Below are 23,648 nucleotides of genomic sequence, written 5' to 3' on the forward strand. Positions count from 1 at the left end.
AAGGCTGCGACACGCCGCGGGGGGGTCTTCAGGGTGCGAGGGTTAACCATTTTGGGAGGAAAAAATACCTCCCAACCCACGGCTCGGGGCGTTATTATTTCGTGGGAGCAGAAACCCGGGCGGCGGGGAGGGCTGCCTCCACAAACCCCGCCGCGCCGCCAGACCAGCAGCGGTAAAAGTCTGCCATAAAATTAAGAGGTGGGGAGGATTTCCACCGCCGGGTGCCGGGAATGGCATCCCGCATCCCGGGATGGCAGGGACCAGGGCACCCCTCCCCGAAGAAGGGCGCCTTCGCCTCCCTTGGCCGGCGGCTCCCGGCCGGGTCCCTGCCGGGGCGCGGGGCGGGAGGGGGGGGGGGGGGGGGACGCGGGGCGACGGCGCAATTACCGGGGGGAAGCGGAGGGGCCCTCCCCAAAACGCCACCGCCGGGCGGGGGGGGAGAAAGCTGCTTTTTTTCTTATTTAGTCGATCTCTTAAACACAGCCAGGAAAGAACATTAAAGGCATTTCTAGATTTCGTTTCGGTTTTGGTTTTTTTAGGTTTTTTTTTATTCCCATGCTCTTAATTTTGAAAAAAAAAAAAAAAATCACAAAACATAACTTATAAAACAATATATATACTGCATCCTTATCCACAACAGCATAATTGAAACATCCAGCGTAACGTTTACCACAGGTGTGAAATACACTGGGAAAGAAGTACCGTGTGCATTTTATATTATGTTTCTTTGTCATCTACAGGTAATAAGTATCGACAAAAATAAGCAACAAATATGCCTGCAATTAAACTTCATATGCGTTTTGTATGCGTATTAATAAAGATCATATTTATCATTTCCATGTTGTTTTTTTTTCTTTTTTTTGTTTGTTTTTTTTTTTCCCAACAAGCACTTGTTAAAGTATCTACATTTACATAATAACACCTTAAGATAATAACACCTTAAGATCGGTTTGGGGTTTTTTTTTTGGTTCCTTGTTTTTCCTTCACAGTTAGAAAAGCGAGGAACACTTTCAGCTTTGCTAAGCAACCTTTCCGGACGCCGAGGCTCGCTGTTTCTCTAGCAGAGGTGCAGTATCTGGATTCACTTCATAACAGACCATTTTTCGTCTTTTTTTCCTAGACTCTCTAAAAGGGGTTTGGGTTTTGGGGTTTTATTTTTAAAGAGAAACACCCTCTCCCCCCCCCCCCCCCCCGCGTTTAAATAAAGATGAATGATAATTTCATTATCAGGATAAGACTTTGGATGGGGAGAATGCCGAACAGTTTTCGCATCGCTGGAGGGTTTCTGGGCTCTCTCACAACCGGGGATACTGCAGTCTTTTGGAAAGGATAAAGAGGTAGGAACCTTGAGCTGCTTAGTATCAGGAATGACTGGATTATAGCTTCCAACTAAAGAAAAAACATCAAGAATCATGCATTTTAAAAACAGTTTATTCAACGGCCAAGGACAATGATCCGGCACAATGCAACGGTAGATATAAATATAACCTTATATAAGTGGTTGACCCTTGTCATTATTATTTTTAATAGTTTCATACCTAATATTTTAACCATTTTTCCCGCAGAATCTACTCTGCGAATTATATTTTTTCTCCCCCCCCCCCTTTTTTTTTTTTTTTCCGAGTGTGATTCTGTTTCTCAGTGGTAAACATTAACCAAACTCTTCCCGTGCGACAAGCGGCCAAGAACCGTCCCACCAGCTCTTACCACCGAGGCGTCTCCCTCCCTCGCCGCCCTCCCCGCGGGGAAGCGGCCGCCTTACCAACTCCTGTGCAAGTTCAAGTAAACACATACAACCCGCATAATCCAGAGAAAAATTGCAACTCATCCATGTACCAGATTTCGGTGTCTCCTGCAAAAGTTTTCTGGTCCGTTTACGGTTTTGATGGTTTGTTTTAAATTTTTTTTTTTTTTTAAAGCGCTGTTCTGTTGGTTGCGTCGTTGGTTTGCATTAATATTTTTTTTTCTAGACAGTCGAAGTCCGCAGAGCTTTTTGGGGTTTTTTGGGTGGCGTTTTGTTTTGATTTTTGGGTTTTTTTCCTCTCTCACTTGCTCGGGTTTTGCTTTTAATCATCATCGGGTTTTCATTTTTTTTTTTTTTTTTCTTTTCCGTTAAACGTCGCCTTGCTTCTGCTTTGCTTTGTCGGCGGTGTTTGTCGGAGGTGGTTTGTGTCAAGTCCGTCAACTGTTGTACTGACAGGCGTTTAGACTAGAGCCGGGGCTTTGCAAACTGCTGTAGCCGAAACTGGAGTGCTGCTTTGATTTCAGTCTGAGGCTGGCTAAGCTGGAGTTGCAAGTGTCCCGGTAGACGCTGTAGGGCGAGCCCGGTGGCCCGTAGGGACAGGCCGGCGAGGACATGGCCGAGTTCAGCGAGGAGCCGCTGATGTTGTTGATGTTGTTGAGGCCGGAGTTGCCCATGCCCGGCACGGCCGAGTGGCCCATACTGGAGGGCATGTTCATGGAGGAGATGCTGCTGGGCGCCGAGAACATGGACTGCGAGGAGAGGGGGCTCATGGAGTTGAAAAAGGTGAAGCTCTTGGTGGAAAGCGGCGCCGGGGTGAGGCTTTTGGTGGCCCAGTTGTTGTAGGGGTACCCGGCGTACATGTCGTCGTAGGGCTGCATCAGCCCGCTGAACTGCGGCACGTAGCCGTTCTTGCACAGGTCCATCTGCTGGTTCCGCTCCCGCTTTCTCCACTTGGCTCGGCGGTTCTTGAACCAGACCTGCGGGGGGACGGGACGGGACACGGGGGACGGGGACGGGACGGACACACCGACACGGCACGGTGAGTGCGGGACCGCCGCCGCCCCCCTTCCCCGCCGCCGGGGCGCACGGAGCGCAGATGCGCGCAGGGGAGCGCAGGGGGCAGCCCGCAGCCAAGCGCGGCACCCCCGCCCTGGCCAGCGGCACCGGGATGCGAGGGGAGGTGGGGGCCGCCGAACGATCCCCCAACTCCGCAGGCCGCGGGCACGGCTCCGCGGCTCCGCACCGCCTCTCCCCGCAGCCGCCCCCCCCCCCCCCCCCCGCCCCCGCGGGGACGGCAGTCCCGCTCCGCGGGGCGCCTGCGCGCACACCGGCCTCTGCGCGCATCCCTCTCCGTTCAGCGGGATGTGCGGGCCGGGATGCGCGCAGCCGCCTCGCCGCGAAGGGTGCCCGCGTCCCCCCGGTCCCCCCCGCCGCCCCTCTCCCCGGAGCAAGGCACGGGGCGAAGGCACGGCCCGCTCTGATTAGGGCCGGCTCGCCCCGGCTCCGCCGCGTTTCCGAACGCTAATGCTGTGTAATAAAAGTCCCCTGTTACAGATCATAAAAAAGGGGATTGGATTAGTATGTTTAGGTTTAAAAAAAAAAAAAAAAAAAAATCAGTCCCCGCGTCGCCCTTGGATGGATGCAGCCTCTGCCTTTACATCTAATGAGAATTTACAGCCCTGACTAGGGAACAGAGAAGCGGGGGCCGCTCCTGGTGTTTGATGCAAAGACCCGATCCAGGCTCTCTCTTATTTTTTTTTTTTTTTTTAGCCCTCGGAAAGCGTTTGAGCCCCCCGTGATGGAAGCCGGGCAGCCCTCAAATTCTTTTTCCAGGTTAAAAAGCAGCATCGTCCTGCCTGCCGGCTGCGCCCGGCCTGCGAGCCTCTCCTGCTGCATTCCCCCCCACACCCCCCCGGCTTTCTCCGACCGAGCCGTCGCCTCCGGGCTCCCTGAGGACACCGGGGCCCCGGCCGGAGCTGCGCGGCTCCGTGCGCCCGGCCCCGCGGAGGCTGCGCTCCCTCCGCACGCCCTCCAAAGCCGGGGCGGGGGGGGGGGGGGGGGGGGGCGGCTCTTCGGGCCTCCCCTCCCGGCGCAGAAATGGCGCAACTATTGTTAAACACCGGTCTCAAGGATGGAAACTTCGGGGGGGGGGAATGTATGGCGGAGTCTATTTAAAAAAATAACAATAATAGAAAGAATCCCGTATAAATAGGAAACGAAATCCAACATGTTCAAAACCTGTAATATACTCCTCGGAAGGTGCTTCCAGACAGGAATTTCCTGAAAATGAGGGTAATAGTTTTAATTATGGCTCCTAGACATTTTAAAGGAAGGCCCTCATAGCAAATTACGGTTAGCTTTGCAATTTGCAATCTCAAAACATCAACCCAAAACATCTCCACACAGAGGGAGAACGAAATTATGTTAATGGCAACTCATATATTAGTTTTATTTGCTTCCTGAAATATTCCAGCAATATTAATGCAGTTTAGTCTCCGCTCCGGCTTTGTTTTGTTTTAAACTCAATTAAGACAACGCTTTCGGATGCATTTCCCCATTGCAGCTCGGTGTTTACTCTTGAAAGGTTTAAAGCAGAGTCTCTGTAATCCGATTTGGTCACTCGCCGTTTAATTGCCAAGAAAAAAAAAAACAACAAAAAAGTGGCTTTTCGGGACGGCGGGGCTGCGCTCCGCGGTTCCCGTTTTCTCCCGGGTTTCTCCCCTCCCCGGCAGCGGGCTCAGCCCACGGTCCCGGGGGGCGGCGGGCTCGGCTGGGGTGCGCAGCCACGGCTGAAACCGCGCGGGGAAATGTCCCGGAGGGAAACGCGAAGGGGGGTGGGGGTGGGTGGGGGGGTGGAGAAACCGTGACAGCCCAGGCACGGCGGGCAGAAAATCTACGGATCAATACAGCCCGAGCCGCTCCGCTCTGGTCGTTCATTGCCAGGGTATTTGACTCACAAATCTCTCTAAGGAACTGCCGAGGCTGTACGTGTGTGTGTATATATGTGTGTGTATATATATATATATATATATATGGTGGCATCAGCTCCGAGGCGTGTAAAGACCAGGCGCCTTCGCCGTACAAGTATGTGTCTACAGCGCTTATTGACTTTGGAGTGCAATCGCTCCCCAGCCCTTGTCCTTCACTTTGCCCATCGGCGGCCTCTGCAAACAGCCGCTCCGCCCGCCCGCGGCCGCGGGAGATGCGCGGCCGGGAGGGGCTGGCAGCGACAGCCCGCACGGGGCGGGGGGGGGGATCGCCGCCGGCCCGGGGGCTGAGCCGCAATCCCGCCACCGCAATGGCATCAAGCAGCGGTTTGTTGGGAGGTGATCACGATTGCTAGGATTTTTGGGAATAACCAGAGCAAGGGGAAGGGCCGCCACAGCTGCCCAGTTGCTCGGCTGAGGTGTTGCTCTAGCTCCGCGCCGGGTTTAGGCCAACCCGGGGGGCGGGGGGGCGGGGGGGGGGGGGGGGCTTCCCCCCACAACAGGGCCCTTCCCAAGCCCCGGCCTCCTCGCTGCCCCCTGCCCTGCTCGCCCCCCACTTTTCGGGCCCGTCCCCAAGCGCGGGGCCGGCGGTCGCAGCCCGCTCGGGGCGGCATCTCTCCGCGGCCGGGAGCTGAATTTCTCCTCTCCGGCCCGGATCCCAATTTTAGTAATGAAAATCAAGCCCACGGCAGCCGGGCGCTGCTCGCAGACCACCGCAGCGGTTCTCCAAAGGGGCAGTTTCCCCGAGACACCCCCCACCCCCCCCCCCCCCCCTTCCACGGGGCCCAGAGCAGAGCCCTGCATTCCCGCGGGGCTGGGCGCCCCTCTTACCCGGACTCGGGGCTCGGTGAGGTTGGTCCACACGGCGATCTCCTCCCGCATGCTCATGTCGGGGTAGCGGTTCCGCTGGAAAGTGGCCTCCAGCTCCTGCAGCTGCTGGCTGGTGAAGTGGGTCCGCTGCCGCCGCTGCTTCTTCTTCTTCGCCGGGTCGTCGGCGGCCCCGTCCTCGTTTTTCTGTTCGCCGCTGCGCTCCTTTTCTGCGGTGGGGTGTCGGGGTTTGGGTTTTAGTGTTTGTTTGTTTTGGGTTGTGGTTTTTTGTTTTGTTTTGTTTTGTTTTGTTTTGTTTTGTTTTTTCAAACAGAAATACAGGCACGCAAAGGCAGCCACGCCGACCCCGCACCCAGCCCTGCCCGCCCCGCCGGAGGGACGCGTGGGGGCACCCACGCGGGTCCTGCCGGGCCCTGCACCCGCCGAGCGCCCCGCAGCCAAACCCGGCCTTTCCCGGGGCGGCTGGGGAAGGAGCGCGGAGCCCTGCCCGGGCCCAGGGCACCCGGGGAGGCAGCGGGACCCCCAGGGCGGCCCGGCTCGGAGCGGGCCCGAGGGGTGAGGGCAATCGCGGGAGAGAGGGTTCCCCGCAGCATCGGCCGCTCTGCCTTTCCACGGCACCTTCTCACTCCCTTCAACCTCAGGCGCGATCTTTGCTCCATTGTCTTTGTTGTGCTCGGCCGCGACAGGAAACTTCGGAAGGGCAGGGGTGTAAAACCCAGCAGCAATTAATTGCAAAAGGCACCCCCTCTCCCTGCCTCTACACTCCCCCACTTATTTCTTTTTTTCTTTTTTTTTTTCTTTTGCGGCTTTTAGGATTTTAGTGTTTATTTTAACCCGAGGCTGAGCGAAGCCCTCTGCAAAAATCATATCGAAAGAAGCAAAAAAAACCCCCCAAAAACAACAACCAGGAGCGTTTTCGCGGTGGGGATTTGCGCGGACTGGAAGCAGGAATCCAGCTCCGGCCCCGCCGCAACGGGAGGACAAACCCCCCGCTCACGTTCCGTAACGGCCTTTCCGCCTCTCCCAGCCCCGGTTTCGGCCGGATTTGGCCCGGTTGAAGCGCTGGGAAACGGACTCAAAGGCCTGAACGAAATGTGCTCCCGGCCCGGGGCCCGGCGGGAGCGGGGAAAGGTGCGGCCGGGCGGCGGGCGCGGGAGGCTGCAGGGCCGGGGGCCGCGGCCATCCTCCGGGCCTCTGTCCTGCTGCCGCCTAAAGGAAACTCCGGGGGGAGTTTTCCCTTTTAGACGGTTTCCCCCCACCTCTTTTAGAGGGTTTTATCCCGCCGGCGGCGGGCCCGGGGGCATTTCGACAGCCCCGACCTCTGCGAGGTAAGCGGGAGTCTAAAAATAATCGCGGGCTGCATCCAAAGCCCGGGAGGACTCGTCCTTGCAAAGTCACCCCTGAATCGCTCCTCGTCTGGGCACCCTCTGTAACAAAAAGGGGGGGGGGGGGGATGAGCGAGCTCCAACGGCTCAGTGGAAACCCCAAAAGGGGCCGATCGCAGCCCGGCTGGCCTCTCTCCGCTGCAAGTGGTTTGCAGAGCAAACAAGGCCTCTGCGGTGCAGACCCCGTCGCCACCGGCCCCCCCGGGCCCCCCTGGCCTCTGCGGCCGCTGGACCGGCCAAACCGCAGGGCCCGGCGGCGGCGGCGGCGGGGGAACAGAAACCAAAATAGCCCCCGCAAAGCCAAACCCTCTCGCTTTCGGCTGGGAAGAGCCCGGAGAAACCGGGCCGAGAGGGAGCCGGGGAGCGATAGGAAAGCGGCTGCGGCCGCGGTGGGATCCGTCCCGGCGGCCCCTCGCCCTGCTCCGGGTTTAACCCCGCCAGGATTTCATTAAAAATCCGGCCTCCGCGCCGGGCTGTGATACAATTTCGAATCGTAAGGCACGTTAGCTTTAATCGGCTTTTGTACCTTTTTTTCCCCCCCCATTAAAAAAAAAAAAAAAAAAAGAAATGTGAAAGGTGTTTTTGCAGCTTCTCGGAGAAGAGAAGCAGGCAGGTCCTCAGCCCTCCTCCAGCACCGAGGGGTCACACACAGGGGTAGGGCAAAATGGAGCAAATCTCCCTCTCTAATCTCAAATAATCCCCTCTAATCTCGGAGCCCTTTCCAGACGCCGGTCCCTAACTTTGTTTGCGAATCAGGCTGGGAGGCACAACCCAAACCCTGTTTATCGCCGGCTGCCACTTCGGGACCGACTCATGCCGCGGCCACTCTCTAGATTATAGGACTTGCTAGAACTCCGAAGAGCAACGACAGCTATTAAAAAATTACAATGAAATAAAAGATAAACTCCCCCTGAAAGAGTCTCGGTGGAGAATGGGTATCACGCTTCCTTCCTGCAGCTTTTGTTTCCTTTTCCTAGCTTCCCTTGTCATTCTGGAAATGTTGCTACTTTAATTAAATACAAACTGGGAAACCACAGCTTTCCCTGCAGCCCTTGCACATGGTGGTCATGGTTTTCCCCCGCTGGAAAAGCGGGGAAAGCGCGCAGCCTCCGCGCGAAAACTCTCCGCGGCCGCGCACATCCCCTCCGCGGCGGCCCGCGCTGCCCGCCCTCGGCCCCGCGCCGCCTCTCCTGCTATGCAGGACTTTTCTTTCTTTTCTTAACTTTTTTCTCTCCCCCCCACCCTTCCTTTGACAGAGAGATCTTTTTCCATGTCTGCACCACCCCAGCTGGAAAATAAACCCGGGCAAAAGCTGACATTATTTCAGAAACATCCGGCAAAACCGCACTCCCCGAAGAGCCCCCCTTCCCTTCGACCCCATCAGTTAATAACTGTGTTTTTTATAAAAAAAGAGCAGCTCCTGGGACGGGGCAGGGGAGCCGTGTGTGTCCTCCCGGTGGGCTGTCAGCGCCGGGCACGGCGGGGGCGGCAGCTCCGGGCGGGCCCCTGCCCCCCGCTCCGGTTCCCGGGGCTCGCTCGGGATGGAGTCGCCGGGGTCACCGGCAGCTTTCGCCGCCACCCCCCCCACCCCACCCCCAACTCCGTGCCCCCCGCCATCGCCTCTGGTTGTGCGGGGGGTGCGAGCGAAGCACCACCGACCGCCCCGCGAAGGGAAGGCGCGGGGGGGAGGGGGAGGCGGCGCGGGGGGGAGCGGGCCGGGGCCGCGGGGGGGGGTGGGGGGTGGGGGGTTACCTGGCACCTCCGTGTCGGAGGATTCACTGGCTGAGTTCTCGATCGGGTCTCTGGGTTCCGAGGATCTTTGCAAATGGAAGCTGGAAGCCATGTCATGGGAGGGTTGGGGTCTCAAGCTCTCGGGCAGTCTCTCCAAATTCATTCCACCTTTAAAGGAATCCATGGCAGGGCCGCCGGGCTGCCTGGGGGAGTTTGCAGGTGTTTATTCCACACAGAAAGGAACAAGGAGCTTTTTTTTTTTTTTTTTTTTTTAAATGAAAAAAAAAAAAAAAAAGGCAACAAAACCAAAAGCAAATCCACTTATTACTAACAGTATTATTTTAAGGGTGTCGGAAGAAGAGATCTGGGCAGTGCCTCGAAGCCGGTTGTCTCTGCTCGGGGAGAGGCACGGCAGTCCGGCCGCATAGGCAGGGAAGTGGTAAAGATCCCTTATAGAGAAACGCGAGTTGCGAGTTGGACAGTTTAAAGCTAAAGAGATTAAAGTGACCTGCCCTAGAACAAATGCCTGTAGTTAAACGGGGCTCCTCCCCCTGAAGGTTAAAACCTCCCCGTCTCGCTAATGCATCACTCCATCTAGCGCTCGCCCAGCCCGGCCGCGCGGGCGGACCTGCCTCCGCGCTCCCCGCCGATGTGCGCGCCTTGCGCGGCCGCGGCCAGGCCCGCGACCCCCCGGCGGGCCCCTTCCCGGCCCCCGCCGCCCGGCCGCGTCTCCTCCGAGGGTGCCCCCCCCCCCTCCTCCTTCCCCTCCCCCGCAGCCTCCCCCAAACTCGCTGAGGTATCAGAAATATTTCAGAAACGAATGGAAAGGTGGAAAATCACTCCCAGCCGCGCGGGGGGCGGCTGGGGACCCCCTGCCCGACCCCAGCACTCCGCCAGCCCGCCCTCCTCCGCAGCGTCCTGCCAGCCGGCAGCGCGCAGGTTGCGCCCCCGCGCAGCACGGCATCTCTGCGGGTATCCCCGTAACCTCGCCCGGCTGGGCCTCCCGGCCCGCGGAACCTCCGCCCCCCCAGGCCCTGCAGCGGACGCGCACCCTGCGCACCCCTCAGCATCCCTGCGCGGGGCTGCGCGGCCCGTCCCGGCGCGAAGCCACCCCACCGCGAGTTTCAGTCCCGCGGGGAACACGTTCCTCCGAGCTGAAGGGGATTTCTTTTGGGGCCGACGGCCTCCTGGGGGTTGTGTCCGAACCGTTTTTATCCTTTTTTAACATCTTTTTCTGGCTGCGGGGTTTCATGAAACAGGTCGGACCCTGCCCGGCGGCCGGGGGACCGCAGCCTGGGGAGCAGCGGCAGCGCGAACGCTCCCATCACATCATCTTTCAGCACATGATTAATAACAAATCATTTTCCTCCCGCAGCCGAACTCGCGGTGACCCTCCGGAGGGGTGTCTGCGGCTCTGCCAGCCCGGGGGTCGGGGCAGCCGGCGGGGAGGGGGCGGGAGACCCCTCCCTCACCCGCAGCGGGCACCGGTGCGCCCAGTCCCGGTGCAGTGCCCGGGGCGGGTGGAGCGGGGTCGGTCCCCGGGGCTGCCAGCGCAGGCCGGGACACGGCCTTGAGCCCTCCCGAATAACACCTCGGTGCTTGGGGAGGTGGAAAAACCCACGGGAAGCCCTCAGCCTCGGAGGGCAGGTGGGAGCCGGGGGTACCGGCGGGGCAGGCGGCGGGGTGCTCGGTGCACCAGGTACGGGGGCGAGGGGAAGGGGGAGAAGGACCCTGGCGGTAACTCTGCCTGGGGAAAGGACCTTCTCTCCTCTTTATTTTCTCGGCTCACTTTAACTGATCCATCCTGACACTCTATTTTGCTTTCAAATCAAGTAAAGATGTGGGAGAGAACTTTTGAACTGGTTTATGGAAAAGTGGAGGGAAGCAATGTTCCAGCCGCGGAGGCTTTTTCCTACACCGCCGGGGTGATGGAGCCGGGCCCGCCCCGCGCCCCGCGGCAGCGCCCCGCGGGGCCCGGGCCCCCCCCCGCCCATGGGCCCGGGGACACCAGGCGGGGAGAGCCCAAAGCTCCCAGTCCCAACCCCTGCCCCTCTGACCTCCAGCGCCGTTCGCAGTTTAGGGGATGTACAGGTGGGTGCTGTCAGGGTCAGGTCTCCCTAGCTCTCTTTCTTTCTTTTTTTTTTTTTTCCCCTTTTTTGAGTGGCATATCGATGTCCGTCTGTCTGTCCGCTGCTCCCGGCTGAACTTCGCTCAGGAGTCTGCAAACGACGGGGAATTTCGGGCACCCGAGGTGAACCGGGCAATCTCGGGGCTGCTAAAGATGGACGTGGTTTAAAATGCAAATATTTACCAGGGCCAGGGCCTCTGGGCTTCGAGGGGCTCAGCAGATGCAGGAGCCCACGGCACGGCAAGGATGGGGACCTCCTCCCGGGGGAGAAGCGAGAGGTGGGGATGGCCTTTCTCCCGAGGAGAAGGAAGGTGACCGATTTGCAGACGTGCTCCCTGCCTGAGACCCTTCACGGTCCTTTTTTTTTTTTTTCTTCTTTATTTCCGCGGGCCGGGAGCGGCGGCAGCCCCGGGGCAGGTCTCCGGGGGCTTCCCCCGCTCTCAGCGGGAGCGGGATGGAGCCAGGCGGGCCGTGCTGAAGGGAGGCTGCCAACAGCCCGGCTGCTCCGCTCCGGCTATTTTAAACCTACTGCTCACAGCAGCCTCAAAAACGGAGGCGGGATTTTTCTTTCTTTTTCTTGGTGTCTGGTGGTTTTTTTTTTTTTTAAATGCAACTAATTTACAGTTTTTGTTCTGCTCTATAAAACCTAATTTTAAAAAATTCGTTCTAGGCTCAATTCCTCCCGGCCGGGCGTGGGGAAAGGCTCAGCCCCGGGCCACCGGTGTGATTTCGCCGAGGCGGCGGCCGCGATAACGCCGGGTCCGGCTGCCTCCCAGGGCGACGGCCTCCCCGGCTCCTTCTGGGGGGTCCCCGGGCCAGACACCCCCCGATACCGGCGTTAAATAGAGAGTAACGGGCCGGCCCTGCCGCTCCCGGCCCTCGGGAGGCGGAGCAGCGCCCGGCTCCCTCCTGACCTCCCCCACGCGTGTCCGCGCCTGGGCCGTGGCGCGGGTCAGGCATTTACCGCACACCTGCGCACGGGTCGGCAGTCTCAGGCGGACGGATATATATATGTGGCTTGTGTATGTCTCCTATACATCTTACGTGGATTTAAGGGCATCCTGTTGCTCCGCGCTTTGGGGAGCGGGCTCACTCCTATCGCGCAGAGCCGAATCCGCCCCGTTCACCCCGCTGCTGGTCGCGACCACGCGTGTCGCGACAACAGAAGCACACCCGCAGGGCGAACGCCCCCAGGTTTGCGCTTTCTCCTCTCTCCTCTCCGCCGGGCCCGCTCCGTTTCGGGATGCTGGGGACACGTCTCCTTCGGCAAGCCCCCTCCAGCAGACGTTACGTCACGGGTCCACTCGTGTGAGGTCACGCCTTGCTTCCCTGACGTCACGCCTCGCCTTTCAGCCAGGCCAGGACCCAAGGCAAGCCTTGATGCCCCGCTCGGAGCCGGCTGCTCTTCCCGCGACGTGAAGGCGGGACGGCGGCCCCACGGGCCGGGCAGGACGGCGGCCCCGGACTCGGGCTCTCCCTTTCCCCCGCCACCTCCCCGGGCTCCCTGGGGGCCGGAGGGAGCTGCGGGGAGGGAGGAGAGGCCGCAGCAGACGAGAGCAGCCCGGCCGCGGGGAGCCGCGACCTGCGTGGGCGTGGGAAGGGCCGGGGAGAGGCGGGGGAAGGGGTCGGGCCGGGCAGCGGGGCCCATGGAGCCCCGGCCGGGACGCGGCCGCTGTCCGCGGGTCGCGGGAGGGCTTTGCGTGGGAAAACCTCGGCGCAGCGCCGCGTGGGGCTGGCAGGAGAGCACCGCCGCTCCGCGCCCGCGCAGCCACCGCATCCCGAGGCTCCCCCCGGCCGGGGGCCGCGCCAGGGATCTGTAAAACGCTGGAAGCCCGCAAATAAACCGCTCTGCTTCCTCCTGCTATAAATAACCCAAGAACGAGGGATGGCGCTTATAAATAAATCAGCGCTGGCCACGCCAGTGGCAACCCCGTGAAGAAGAGGACGAGACGCGTCTGAACGAGAGCAGGACTCCCATTGACCCCGAGGGGCGGATGGACCCCGCCGAGGGTGCGGGGGACGGGGCCGTGTCTCCCCCCGGGTGCCGGGGAGGGGGTCTCTGCTCCCATCCCCGACGAGCTGCGGCAGTTGTAGCCAACGCAAAACCACCTGGGCCGTATATCAGGCGGCGAAGTTCAGTCTCTGCCAGCTTTTCCTCTTCAGATTTATTAGCGTTGTATAGACTCAGATTCAGTCTATAAATTATTGGGAATTGTTACAAAAATGAAAGCATCTCCTCCCAAGCGCACCTCTGCCCGAGAGGAGAGGGAAGCGCTCTGAAAAATAGAGCTGCAGTGAGGCAAAAGAGGAGGGAGAGGCTCCCCAACCCAACCAAACCCAACCCAACCAAACCCAGCCCAACCAAACCCAAGCCCAGCCAACCCAACCAAGACAAACCAAACCGAACCAAGCCAAACGAAACTGCAACCAACGCAACCAAAACAAGCCAAACCAAACCCAAAAAAAAGCAATCCTAGCCAAACCAAGCCCAAGTCAAGCCAAGCCAGCCAACCTCCGCTTGGTGCCCTCTTCGCGCAGCCCAGCAGCCGGGAGCTGCTGCAGGAAAACAACTTTTAGAAACAAAACCATCCTAAAAGTGCCCAGCGGGCTGCAAAGGGGCATCGCTGGGGCGGTGAGAGCGGCTGGAAGGGCGCAGCTCCCCTGTGCCCAGCGCCGGCAGCGCCGCGGCAGCGCGCAGGGCCATTTTTAAAGCTTCCCTCTATGAAAATGTCGCCCGCACGGGTGGATGAGTGGTTTTCGGCCTCCAGCCCTCGCTCCCGGCCTTTGCTGGTGCGTGGCTCTGACCCACAGGATGCCCACGCGGGTTGGGAACAAGCAGAGGCCGGGGATGCGCGCAGGCGTGTGCGCAGGACAGCGCGGCGCCCCGCGGAGCACGGCCCGCACTGGGAGGGCGGTGTTTGTTGTTGCAGTGTACCGGGGGGGGGGGGGGTGATGTCCGTCGGGGCAGTGTCCCAGGGGTGTCCTGCCCCAAAACAGCATCGCCCTAAACGCCGCCTTACGCGCAAGGTGGAGACCCGCGTGTACGCCCCCGCGCAAGGCGATGCTCAGCACTCCCCGCCGCGACTGTAGCCCCGGCCCGGATCCGGCCCGAAGGGAAAAGGGAGCAACCGTCAAGTAACGGCGACCGCGAAACGAGCCCCGGCACCCCCCGACCTCCCGCCGGAGCCGGAGCCGGAGCCGGGTCCCCCCCCGGGCCGGGCGGAGCGGGCAGCGGGAAGTAGAGGGGGGGAAGAAACCCAGCCCAGAGAGCATGTTAAATCGCTCAGGAGAGGAAGGTGGAAAATTACGCTGGCTCCCAGCCGGCCCGTCCTCCTCTGAGCAGCCAGGAGACCAATTTTCCTAAGAAGTTGAGCAAAACGAAATCAGCCCCTTTTGGATCCGCAGCTTTCGTCCCTCTGCGTGCCGGCCAAGCCTTCGCCTTCCGCGGGCGCGCAGGGCCCCTCCGCGCAGCGCTGCGCCGCGGATGCTCGGCGCGCGGGTTTCCAGCGGCCGCCCCCGGTTCCCCCGGCCTCCCGCAGCCTCCCAAACCGCCCGGGGGCTCCCTGCCCCATCCCGCTTCTCCCGGCCCGGCGGACCCTGCCCCACCGCCTCGGCTTTCCCCGCCATTGAAATCCAACGGGGGAAACGGAATTTTTTCGGGGCGTTTGGTCCGTGACACCTCCCGGGGCGCCTGGGGCACCCGGGGCTGCGGCTCGTCCCGGCCCCCCTCCGCGCCATCCCCGTCCCGCCCCGGGGCTGCCCCGGGAGCCGGCGGCCAGCGGCAGCGCTTGCAAAAAACTCGGGATGAAAAAGTTGAAGGCTTAATGTTTTCTGACAGATACAAATGATACCCCAAGGCTTTCTTGAAATGCAGCGACTGACGGCTGGAGAAACGGTTTTCCTATTCGGGTCTCTGCAGCTGGAAGCAGGCGGGGGGGGGGGGGGGTTCCCCTCGACCCTCCTTCCCCTACCCTCACCCCGAAAATAAAACCATCTCCTGGGTGTCCGCCGCCAACCTGGGACAACTCTTTTTTCCCCAAATGCCTGGCGGCACAGCCCCACCCTGGCCCAGAGCTGCTTCCCAGCCCTCTCCGCATCCTTCAGACCACAGGCACTGAACTCTGCTCTAAGAAAATATTAATTTGCTGGTAGCAGCGGCTTGGGTTTATCTCTGGCCGTTCGCAGGCTGATGTGAACGGGAGAGCGTTAGCGCCCTGCAATGACAACGCCGGAGGATGGACAGCTCGGGAATACGGGGGGTTGTCTCCCTAGGTGAGGGGAAGCGAGGGGAAAAGTACAATGTAGTCCCCCCATTCCCTCTCTGAGCAGAGGGAACATGCTTTTCTTATTAATTGATGGAGGAAGGGGCACCGGAGTTCGCTAGGCAGCCTGCTCATGTTACTCTGTGCATCTTTAGATCCCGAAATGTGTCTCTTTTGTGGACTAAAAAAGATGCCTCTGAAGCAGGATAATCAAAGGCCCGGGCACTCCGTTGGCATTTGCTGAAGACCCTTCTTCAGTAGAAAAAAGAGGCTGCGTTTGGAACCATCGATATTATGTTTCCATGTGGGTTTCCCCCACTTTGTTTCGGGCGAGCAACCTCTTAATTGCTCCAGCATTTGGATGGGGGAAACACATTTCCCTTAAACAGGACATTTCCTGAAGGGCTGAAATATTCTAATAACGCGCTGGGCTCTTTAATGTTCTCAGAACAGCAGCGAATCTCTGCAGAGCCGCAGATTTCCTGCTTTAAAATGCAAAATCAGAGATACAATTAACCTTTGTGTGCATTCGGCTCCTTCTCTTCTATATTATTTTATTTCCCCCCCCGCCCTTTTTTTCCTTTTATTTTTTTTTCTTAAAAATTTTTCACTTCTTTTCTTCCCCCCCCCTTTTTCTTTATTTCCCCCCGAAAGGCTGATTTCGCCCCGCTGCCCGGCGGCACCGCGCTGCTCCCGGCGCGGTTTTGCCGCAGCCCCCGCTCGTCTCGCTGCCCGGGGAGCAAACACCGCCGAGATAAAGGCACGGGACACTTTTCTTTCCAGTTTCATTGCGGGAAGGGCCGTATCTTAACGGGCACATCGCGGGGAGAGATAGGAACGTGCTGCCTTCCAGAGGGCTGTGCTAATCAGCACGCCGGGTTAGATATAAAAGTTCAGGGCAAATAAAACGAATTAGTTTTATTAGCACGTTTAGGAGGCGGTCTAACGAAGGAATTCGGCTTTACTAGAGAATGTTTTCTCCTCCCCTTTTGTTATTTAAAAGCAACATATATCTGAGCTGCTCATCACGGGAGGGAAATACTGCACCGCTCGATCTGCGGTCATTTTCTCGTAGCAAGGCGCTCCCTTCTCTCAACCCGAGAAGAAGGATATATACTCTTGGAAATACACGGTTTCATAATAAAAGCTGCGTGAACAATAAAACCGACTGTAAAGGACAGGCTGCGGAGCCCGCCAGGTTATTGTTCGGCTGTGGGTTTCGGTAGGAAATATCTGCCGCGGTCACGGGCGCCTTTAACTTGGCTAAAACTTTCCCAGGGAAATGTTGCCACGGCTCCAGCGCGGGATTTCCAGGGACTTTTGTCCGTATTTCAGGCAAACGAAGGATTTTGGGGAGGTTCTGTCAGTTAAGTAGCTTTCAGGAATTATTTGGAAGTCAGTTTTTAGACCAGCGGCTGGAGTTGGCGCACGGAATAACCCGGAGAACGTGGACCTTGGTTTGTTAAGGGGAAATTATATATTTTTAAATTGTTATAAAAAAAGCAAACGGCGTCTCGGTCCTCGATTCAGGCACAACAGTATTGTTTTATGTTCAATTCGTGCCTCGGACTTAGCGTTCGCCTGCAGTGCGGTTGGCAAAATTTGGGGAAAAGGGACGGAATACTAGAAAACGCGGCTGGCGACAAATTCTTTTAACGTGAGACCTACAAAAAAAAAAAAAAAAAAAAAATCTCCGAAAGATACCCTCGGCGGAGAGCCCTCACGTCCATTTAAGCGGGGTTAACACGCGGAAAAAAAAAAAAAAAAAGCCTTTTTCCCCCCACTCCGAGAATTTCAGCCCCGCTGCAGGACGCGTTACCCCGGCGCGGTGCTGCGAGACACTGGCGCTGGGTGTAGTTCCTAAAGATGGTGCCTATTTTTTAAATCAGAAAAAAAAAAAAAAGGGGGGGGGGGGAGAAAAGCAGAGGGGCTGTAGAATATTATTTTTCTGAAAAGGGAATTCATCGACGGCCCAGACTCTCCCCGCCCGCCCCGCTCGTCCCCGGGAGCGGCCGCCTCTCCTCCGCGGCAGCGCAGCCCCGGCCGAGCACCGCGGGGGCACCGCGCCCCCCCCCCCCCCCCCCCCCGCCCCCGGCCCGCACCACCTGTACCCCCCGCCCGTCCCGGGGAACCCGGGGCCGCCCGAGCCTCCCCGCGTCGCCGCCGCACACAGCGCTGCTGCCAGCGGCCGGCCCCCGCCGAGGGCACCGGGGACCCGGCTGCGAGCCGCGGTTTGCTCCGCGCCGCGGAGCGCCCCGAGCAGAAGCGCTGGAGGCTGAAAACGGTGCGGCGCGTTAGGAAAAGAATTATATATATATATATATGTTAAAAAAAAATAAAAATGAGGTAACCCCTCTGGAATTGCATTTCCCAGCGCATTTGTCAGAGCTGACGAAGCGCAGAGGCCCCGAAAGAATTTATACACGGTATAAAGATGTCAAGGACTGCGCGGAGAGCGGAGCGCGGAGCGGAGCCGCCGCCGAGCTCCGGGGCGGGAGGCGAGGCGAGGCCGCGGTGAGGGGCGCTCCCCCCCGCCGGCGGCACGTCCCGTCTCGGCTTTGTTTTCCAGCCCCGAAACGCTCCGCACCTCCGGCCGCCGCCCGCGTCCCCGCAGCTGCCGGGCGGGCCTGGAGGAGGCGAGAGGGGGGACGGGGGTGGGACGGCCCCGCGGGACACGCGTGGGGAGACACGGCGGGCGCGCGTGGGGCGGGACGGAGCGCCGGGCGCACGCGTGGGGGGCGGGACGGGGCGCACGGGGCCGTCCGTGAGGGACAGGAGGCGACACGCGTGGCGCGGGCCGGGCGCGGGGGGACACGCGTGGGGCCGTCCCCGGGCACTTACCGGGCGGTGCGCTCGGGGGCGGCGGGGTGCCGGGCCCGGCGGGCGCTGTGCGCGCCCCGGCCGCCGCTCCAGGGTTTTCTTGGGAGATTTCCCCGTCTCCTCCTGACGTCAGCCCGTCCCAGGGTGCTGCACACGGGGGAGGGCCGGGGGCAGGGCCGGCCGCACCGGGAGACCGGCGGCGCCGGCCGCCCCGCGCCCCTCACCTCCGTCCTGCCGCCAAAGGCATCCCCCGGGCCCGGTCCCCCGCCCCGTCCGGCGGCTCCCGCCCGGCCGAACCTCCCTGCCGCCGCCGCCGGCCCTCGGTGCGCGGCCCCGGGCCCCGGCCCGGCCCCCGGGGCGGTTTCGTGCTCCCGGTTACACGGCCCCTGCCCTCTTCATTTCCTCCCGGCCGGTGTTCTCGTCCGAGGGGGCAGGGACAAGGAAGAGCCACTTCCCAACCCCCCCCCCCCCCCCCCCGCCCCGAGGAGAAGCCCTGAAACGCGCTCCTGGTTCAGGATTTCAGCGTGGAGGTGGGTGCGCAGCGCCGAGCACCCCGGGGGAGGTTTGCTGCAGCGAACAGCGCCCAGGGCTGCCCGGGCTGCAGCCGGGGCTGAGAGGACGCAGGGCTGCGGGGGGATGCTTAACGTGGGTGATAACGGCGCAGGCACACTGTGCTGCCCAGCCGGCCAAACACCCATCCCCAGGCCCTTTGTCCAGTTTAATTTTCCAGGGATGCTTCTGGAGTTTCAGACACTTCACTTCTCATACCTACCCCTCTGGAAGATCCCCTCCCAAGAGAAAAAAACACAAGTCATGCGGCGACCGAGCGAACACCGCGGCGGGGACGTGCCTTGTGCTTTCCTTAGTAGAGTGGGTCACACACACACGCACACACACACAGGCTGTAGCTGTAGCCGAAAACCAAGGACAACGAATATGGAATGGATCAGAAAGATAAATAGCATAAAATCAGGAACAGTCCAGTCCCACACTTGCCATTTGTTATAGAAAGAAGAAGTAAATGGGATTCACATGTCGAGCATTAGCTGGTTGTTAGTCTGTAAGATAATATTAACTTTAGTGTTTGCTGGTTTACTCCAGTTTTCCAAAAGCAATTCCAGGAGGCGCCCAGCCTGTAATTTAGGATGGCACATACTGTGTGAAAGAGGCTTTGGCACCGGGGCCTACCAGCACATCAAGGTGATATTAACATAATAAAACGTTTGGAGAGGGAGTAGGAGCTCATAAATTAATGCATTCTACTGTTTTAATGCTAGGAGCTAACAATGCGTTTCCTGTTCGGCTGATCGTCCCCGCTGCAGCCTAACAGCTGTTTTAAAGGTGCTGTGAAATTAAAGAGAGGGAAGATGATTGTCTTTAAATCAATGTTTAATGATGTGTTATTAGGAGAAAAGTCTTCCTCCAGCAGATGTTTACATGCTGAGGATGGAGGGGAGCTTCCCAGGCTGCCTGCCTGCCTGAGGAGCGGGGGAGATGCTCCCGTGTCCCACCAGTCTCGCAGATGGCCCTGATGTCCCCAGCACAGGGGCACAGTTCGCTCGGTACCGGGCTCGGCTGAGGGCTGGCACCAGGAAAGGCTTTGCCCAGGTCTTCAGGTGGGTGCTGAGGAAAATCCTCCAGGATGCTGAATTGCTGCAAGGTTTTCAAGTAATTTGAGTCATGACTATGAGCAGGTGACTATGGCAAATGTTGAGAACATCCTGCCCATGTTCAGCGCAGCTCAGGACCGCCAGGATCCTTCCCCCACAAAAATCAGATATGGATGCAGGAATATCCCCCTATGCAGGAGTCTCTTTCTGGAGGGACAAGCTCTGAGTGATCTCCCTTTTAACGGGGGATTGGAAGAGCTCTGGAGAGGCAAACAGCTGGTCAAAGACCACACAGCAAAGGAGCGGGGCTGGGGCTGGCCCGTGGGCCTTTGGGCTGCAAGGGCAGATTATATCCAGACTCCATCCCTCCTAGCCTAGGAGAGCATCCTTGCTGAACGTGTATGCTGGGCTGGAAGCCTGTCCAAGCTCTTCACTCATAGAGGTCAGTCGGACTGAGGCACTTCTGGCCAGGCACTAACAGCAAGCTCCAGGTACTAGAAAAGGCAAGATACAGGAGTGAACTTCTACATGTGGTACCTAAAATAAGGTGGAAACAGAAGCTGTGAGTATAAACCTTTCTGTAGGTGCCTAAGTCTTGTTACTTCCTTTGCGCTTGATCCAAAGACGGATTAATTAGTCTCGGCGCCTGTGCTTCAGCTTCCAGTTTAAAAGATGGCCATCATAAAGCTTCTCCCCCAGAGAAGACATCAGATGGATTCAGGTGCCAACAACACACAGGGGCCTCTGCCCAAAAGACACCGAGGAGTGCACAGCGTTGCTGGGGGTCGTGAGGGAAGGACACCTCATCGCCAGGCATCTCCTGCTGCCAACCGAACCAGCATCAAATCATCTCCAACCCAACCCAGTTTCCAAAAGTACTGTTTCCACAGCCAAGCTCATATTCCGCATGATGGTGGCACAAATTGCTCCTACACCAGCAGAATAACCCTTTGCAATTACTTCTTTTAATCATCACAAACACTGATTAAAAGAAAGCCTGTCTGTATTTCCAAATATAGCAAAGAAACGACTTTCCGAGCTCGCCCGTTCCTTTATTTGCAGCCTTCCCAGTTAGTGCATCCTTGGAATAGTGTCTAAGAGGCCGCACTGCTTCTTTGGGAGAAACTGGGATGTTTGGAACATGAGTGGATTGTAACATTTCTAAACTTCCCCAAAGAGGCAAATTGTAAAGGAATAAGTTTCTTTCTGTGCACGCACATTTGTTTTGGAGCCAAATGGAAAGGAGAGCTCAGAAAAAAAAAAAAAAAGACAAATTGTTTGGAAAATATTGTCCTTCCCCAAACAGACCTAACCGTATGGGGGGAAGGGAGTCAGTACTGAAAATTTCCCTTTATATTCGAGTCCAGCAGCCCTCCCATTCACTCCGCTGGGAGGTTTGTGTGAGTCAGACCTGCGAGATCATCCATTCAGGGTAATATTTCCAGCACTTCAGTCCCCTCCCTGCTTCACTCCTATTGCCCACCGAAAGACATGAGGAATAGGAGTGAAGTGGGAGTCCCCCCCTCGCATTTATGGTAAGAGCAACGGGATGGGACCCAGAGCTGTCCCTGTCCCTCCTAACCTCATCCACAGCCTGGCATCACTGAAGATGAACTACAGCGAAGGAAAAGGCAGAGCAGCTCCGTCACTTAGAAAACATAGCTGTAAGTTTATGCAGAAAATTGTGAAAAGCAAAAAGCACGCTGGAGCAAGGAAAATTAAGTATGAGGACCGGGGGAAGTCCTCTTTCCAGCCCTGCCCAGCCTCCCGGTGTGACTCCAGCAAGTCGTATGAGGTTTATGTGCCTGCAACCAACTACCCCGACCTCCCCCCAGGGCGTGGGCGGGTTAAGGCAGGAAAAGTTGTTAGGCAAATGGAAGAAGCTATAAAAGAGCAGAGTGTATTGGCATTTTGATCATGCTTGTGAAAGGCTGCTGTAGCCACACTGGATCGATAATGCTAGACCTGATCTCTTTGCGGACAAAATGAGGGGTGCACTGCTGCCTTGGTGGTTAGATGGAAACACAGAAAATACTTGCTGTGGCAAGGAAATCCCTTCACTCCTTTTAAATCACTGAATTTATCATCATTGTCATCTTTAAGTAATAAGCAAACGCGATATGTATGCATCCCCCACTGCTAATGGTGACATTTATGCAACAACAAAAAAAGCTGCAGCAATTGTGGCAATTAGCGGCGTGCAGAGCATGCAAGATGCTTTGAAAGGAGATGTTGCGGAAGAGGGTTTTTTTTGTGTGTCTGGTTGTGTTTATTCCCTGGTGACATGCTGCTAACAAGCTGCAAAACAAGGATCACCCACAACAAACAAAAACAAACAAACAAAGTTTTGTAGAGGGTGGTAATACTTAGTTTAAGTCTCTTAGGCCTTTAAAAATAATTATAGCCCTGTTTGTGACAACTGGAAAGGCCACATTTACTCCAATAAAACTGTTTGTTGTTCTGCAAGAATGACATTTGGAGATGTTTCCTTATGCAATGTAGACATTAATGGGAGTAGATCTCAATCAATGAAATGTTGATGTATCTCTCGTCTTCGTACTAGCAGGATTTTTGATTCTGCAGCTTGGGGTCAGCTGTTTACTTGCCAGTTAAATCGCAACACATCTGATAACTTTTTAGAGGTCTGTCTGAGGCCTTACTGCCAAAGAACAGGATCTTGGGGATTTGGGCATTAGTGAAAAGTTACTTAAGGTCTAGACATCGATCCGAGTATCTCTACTGCAGTTTATTCCATGCATTATAGATTTTGGGGGAAAGAGATAAATGGCCCGTATACTTTCAAACTCGCTAACACGCCTCCTATGTTCTCACAAGGTAGTTGTTACACCTGACTGCAAATACTCTGCTGTGCTTAGTATTATTCATCCGTGTTTTGACAGCACAGCTGTGTCTTAGCTCATGCACTGTCTGAATGTCATACTGGATCCTAACGTGCCATCTGTTAGACCTTGGCATCTACTTAAACCAGCTTCTTTTCTTGGCGGAAAAAACCCATATAGGTATAATATAGATACAGATACCCAAGTCTGCCTTCGGTTGAGAAGCGTTTAGCTTTGGCCTGAACAGGGACCAAGCATATATTTAAGGGTAAATTTGTGCTCGTTCATGAAGAGATGGCTGAGGGCAGACATGTGCAGTACTCTGGGACCTGTCACTGGGTATGTACTCTATTCCTCCCTCTTCCCCAGGGGTTGGCTTTGGGCCATGGCGAGAGGCAGGAGAGGGGACTTTGGCCCAGCCACTCTTCATTCCTGATGTGAAACAGTGCTGCGGAGCAAGACCTTCTTAGAACCAGGACTGCCTCCTCTCCAGCCCTCTGGGACCTTCTCCGTCTTGTATTATTATTGCTGTATCGATTAATGACTTCCAAAGTTGTTCTAAAACTATTTAAATGCCTGATGATCCATCTGAAACTCATCTCCATTCTGTGCACAGGTCCCAAGCGTTAATCTTGATAGGTGACCGCGCTGGCCTGTGAGCGGAAATGAGGTAAATACATATTATTTGGCAGGAGCTATATATTGGACAGCGCTTTCTGGCAGCATACACAGGGCCTCATACAAATGAAAACTGATGGCTTAATATTTTGCTACATTTTTCTCACCAGAGTTATTACCTCCTAATTGCAGGGATGGATTAAACCGAAGAGAGTGTGCTCGTTCAGGGAGAGGCTGCCATGTGTTAGCCTTGAGCTGTCACCCGGGGAGCGGGGGCCGGGGGGCTCCCCTCCTGCTCCCACTTTCTGCCCTGGCTGCGCTCGGCACTTGGCAAGTCTCACCACCAGTGGATGAAGCTGGGGTTAAACACAGGCTGGCGTTGCACTAGGGGTGGCATTTCCGAGGGAATTTGCACCTTCTGTGCAGTTCCAGGGACATGAGAGGATGCAACCAACTCTGTGCTGGTTTCTCAATATGCATCTCATTACTCATGGACCTACCATACAAAGCTGTATTTAGATGACCTCTTTAATTGCCAAACCTATCCCCGAGGTCTGCTGCATTCAGTGAGGCAGAAAGGAGAGGCGGCTTCCAGAGGGAGCCTGAGAGCAACTGCCAGAGCCGACATGATAAAACATCGTTTTATACGCCTTTGTGTGTTTTACAGCAGAGCTAGGCGCCGGGCTGAGGGTGCT

General features: G+C 57.3%; 1 protein-coding gene across 1 annotated transcript; it reads right to left on the bottom strand.

Annotated features, from left to right (window-relative positions):
- Positions 1 to 1,413: 1,413 nt before the first annotated feature.
- On the bottom strand, positions 1,414 to 8,866 carry PITX1 (paired like homeodomain 1). Its single transcript, XM_076349797.1, has 3 exons — positions 8,697 to 8,866; positions 5,563 to 5,768; positions 1,414 to 2,721 (listed from the first exon to the last, which is right to left on the bottom strand). Exons 1-3 carry the CDS (start codon positions 8,857 to 8,859, stop codon positions 2,182 to 2,184), a joined length of 909 nt encoding a protein of 302 aa, XP_076205912.1. The 5' UTR covers positions 8,860 to 8,866; the 3' UTR covers positions 1,414 to 2,181.
- Positions 8,867 to 23,648: the final 14,782 nt, after the last annotated feature.

Source organism: Aptenodytes patagonicus, chromosome 12 (assembly GCF_965638725.1).
Source record: "Aptenodytes patagonicus chromosome 12, bAptPat1.pri.cur, whole genome shotgun sequence".
Taxonomy (NCBI): Eukaryota; Metazoa; Chordata; class Aves; order Sphenisciformes; family Spheniscidae; genus Aptenodytes; species Aptenodytes patagonicus.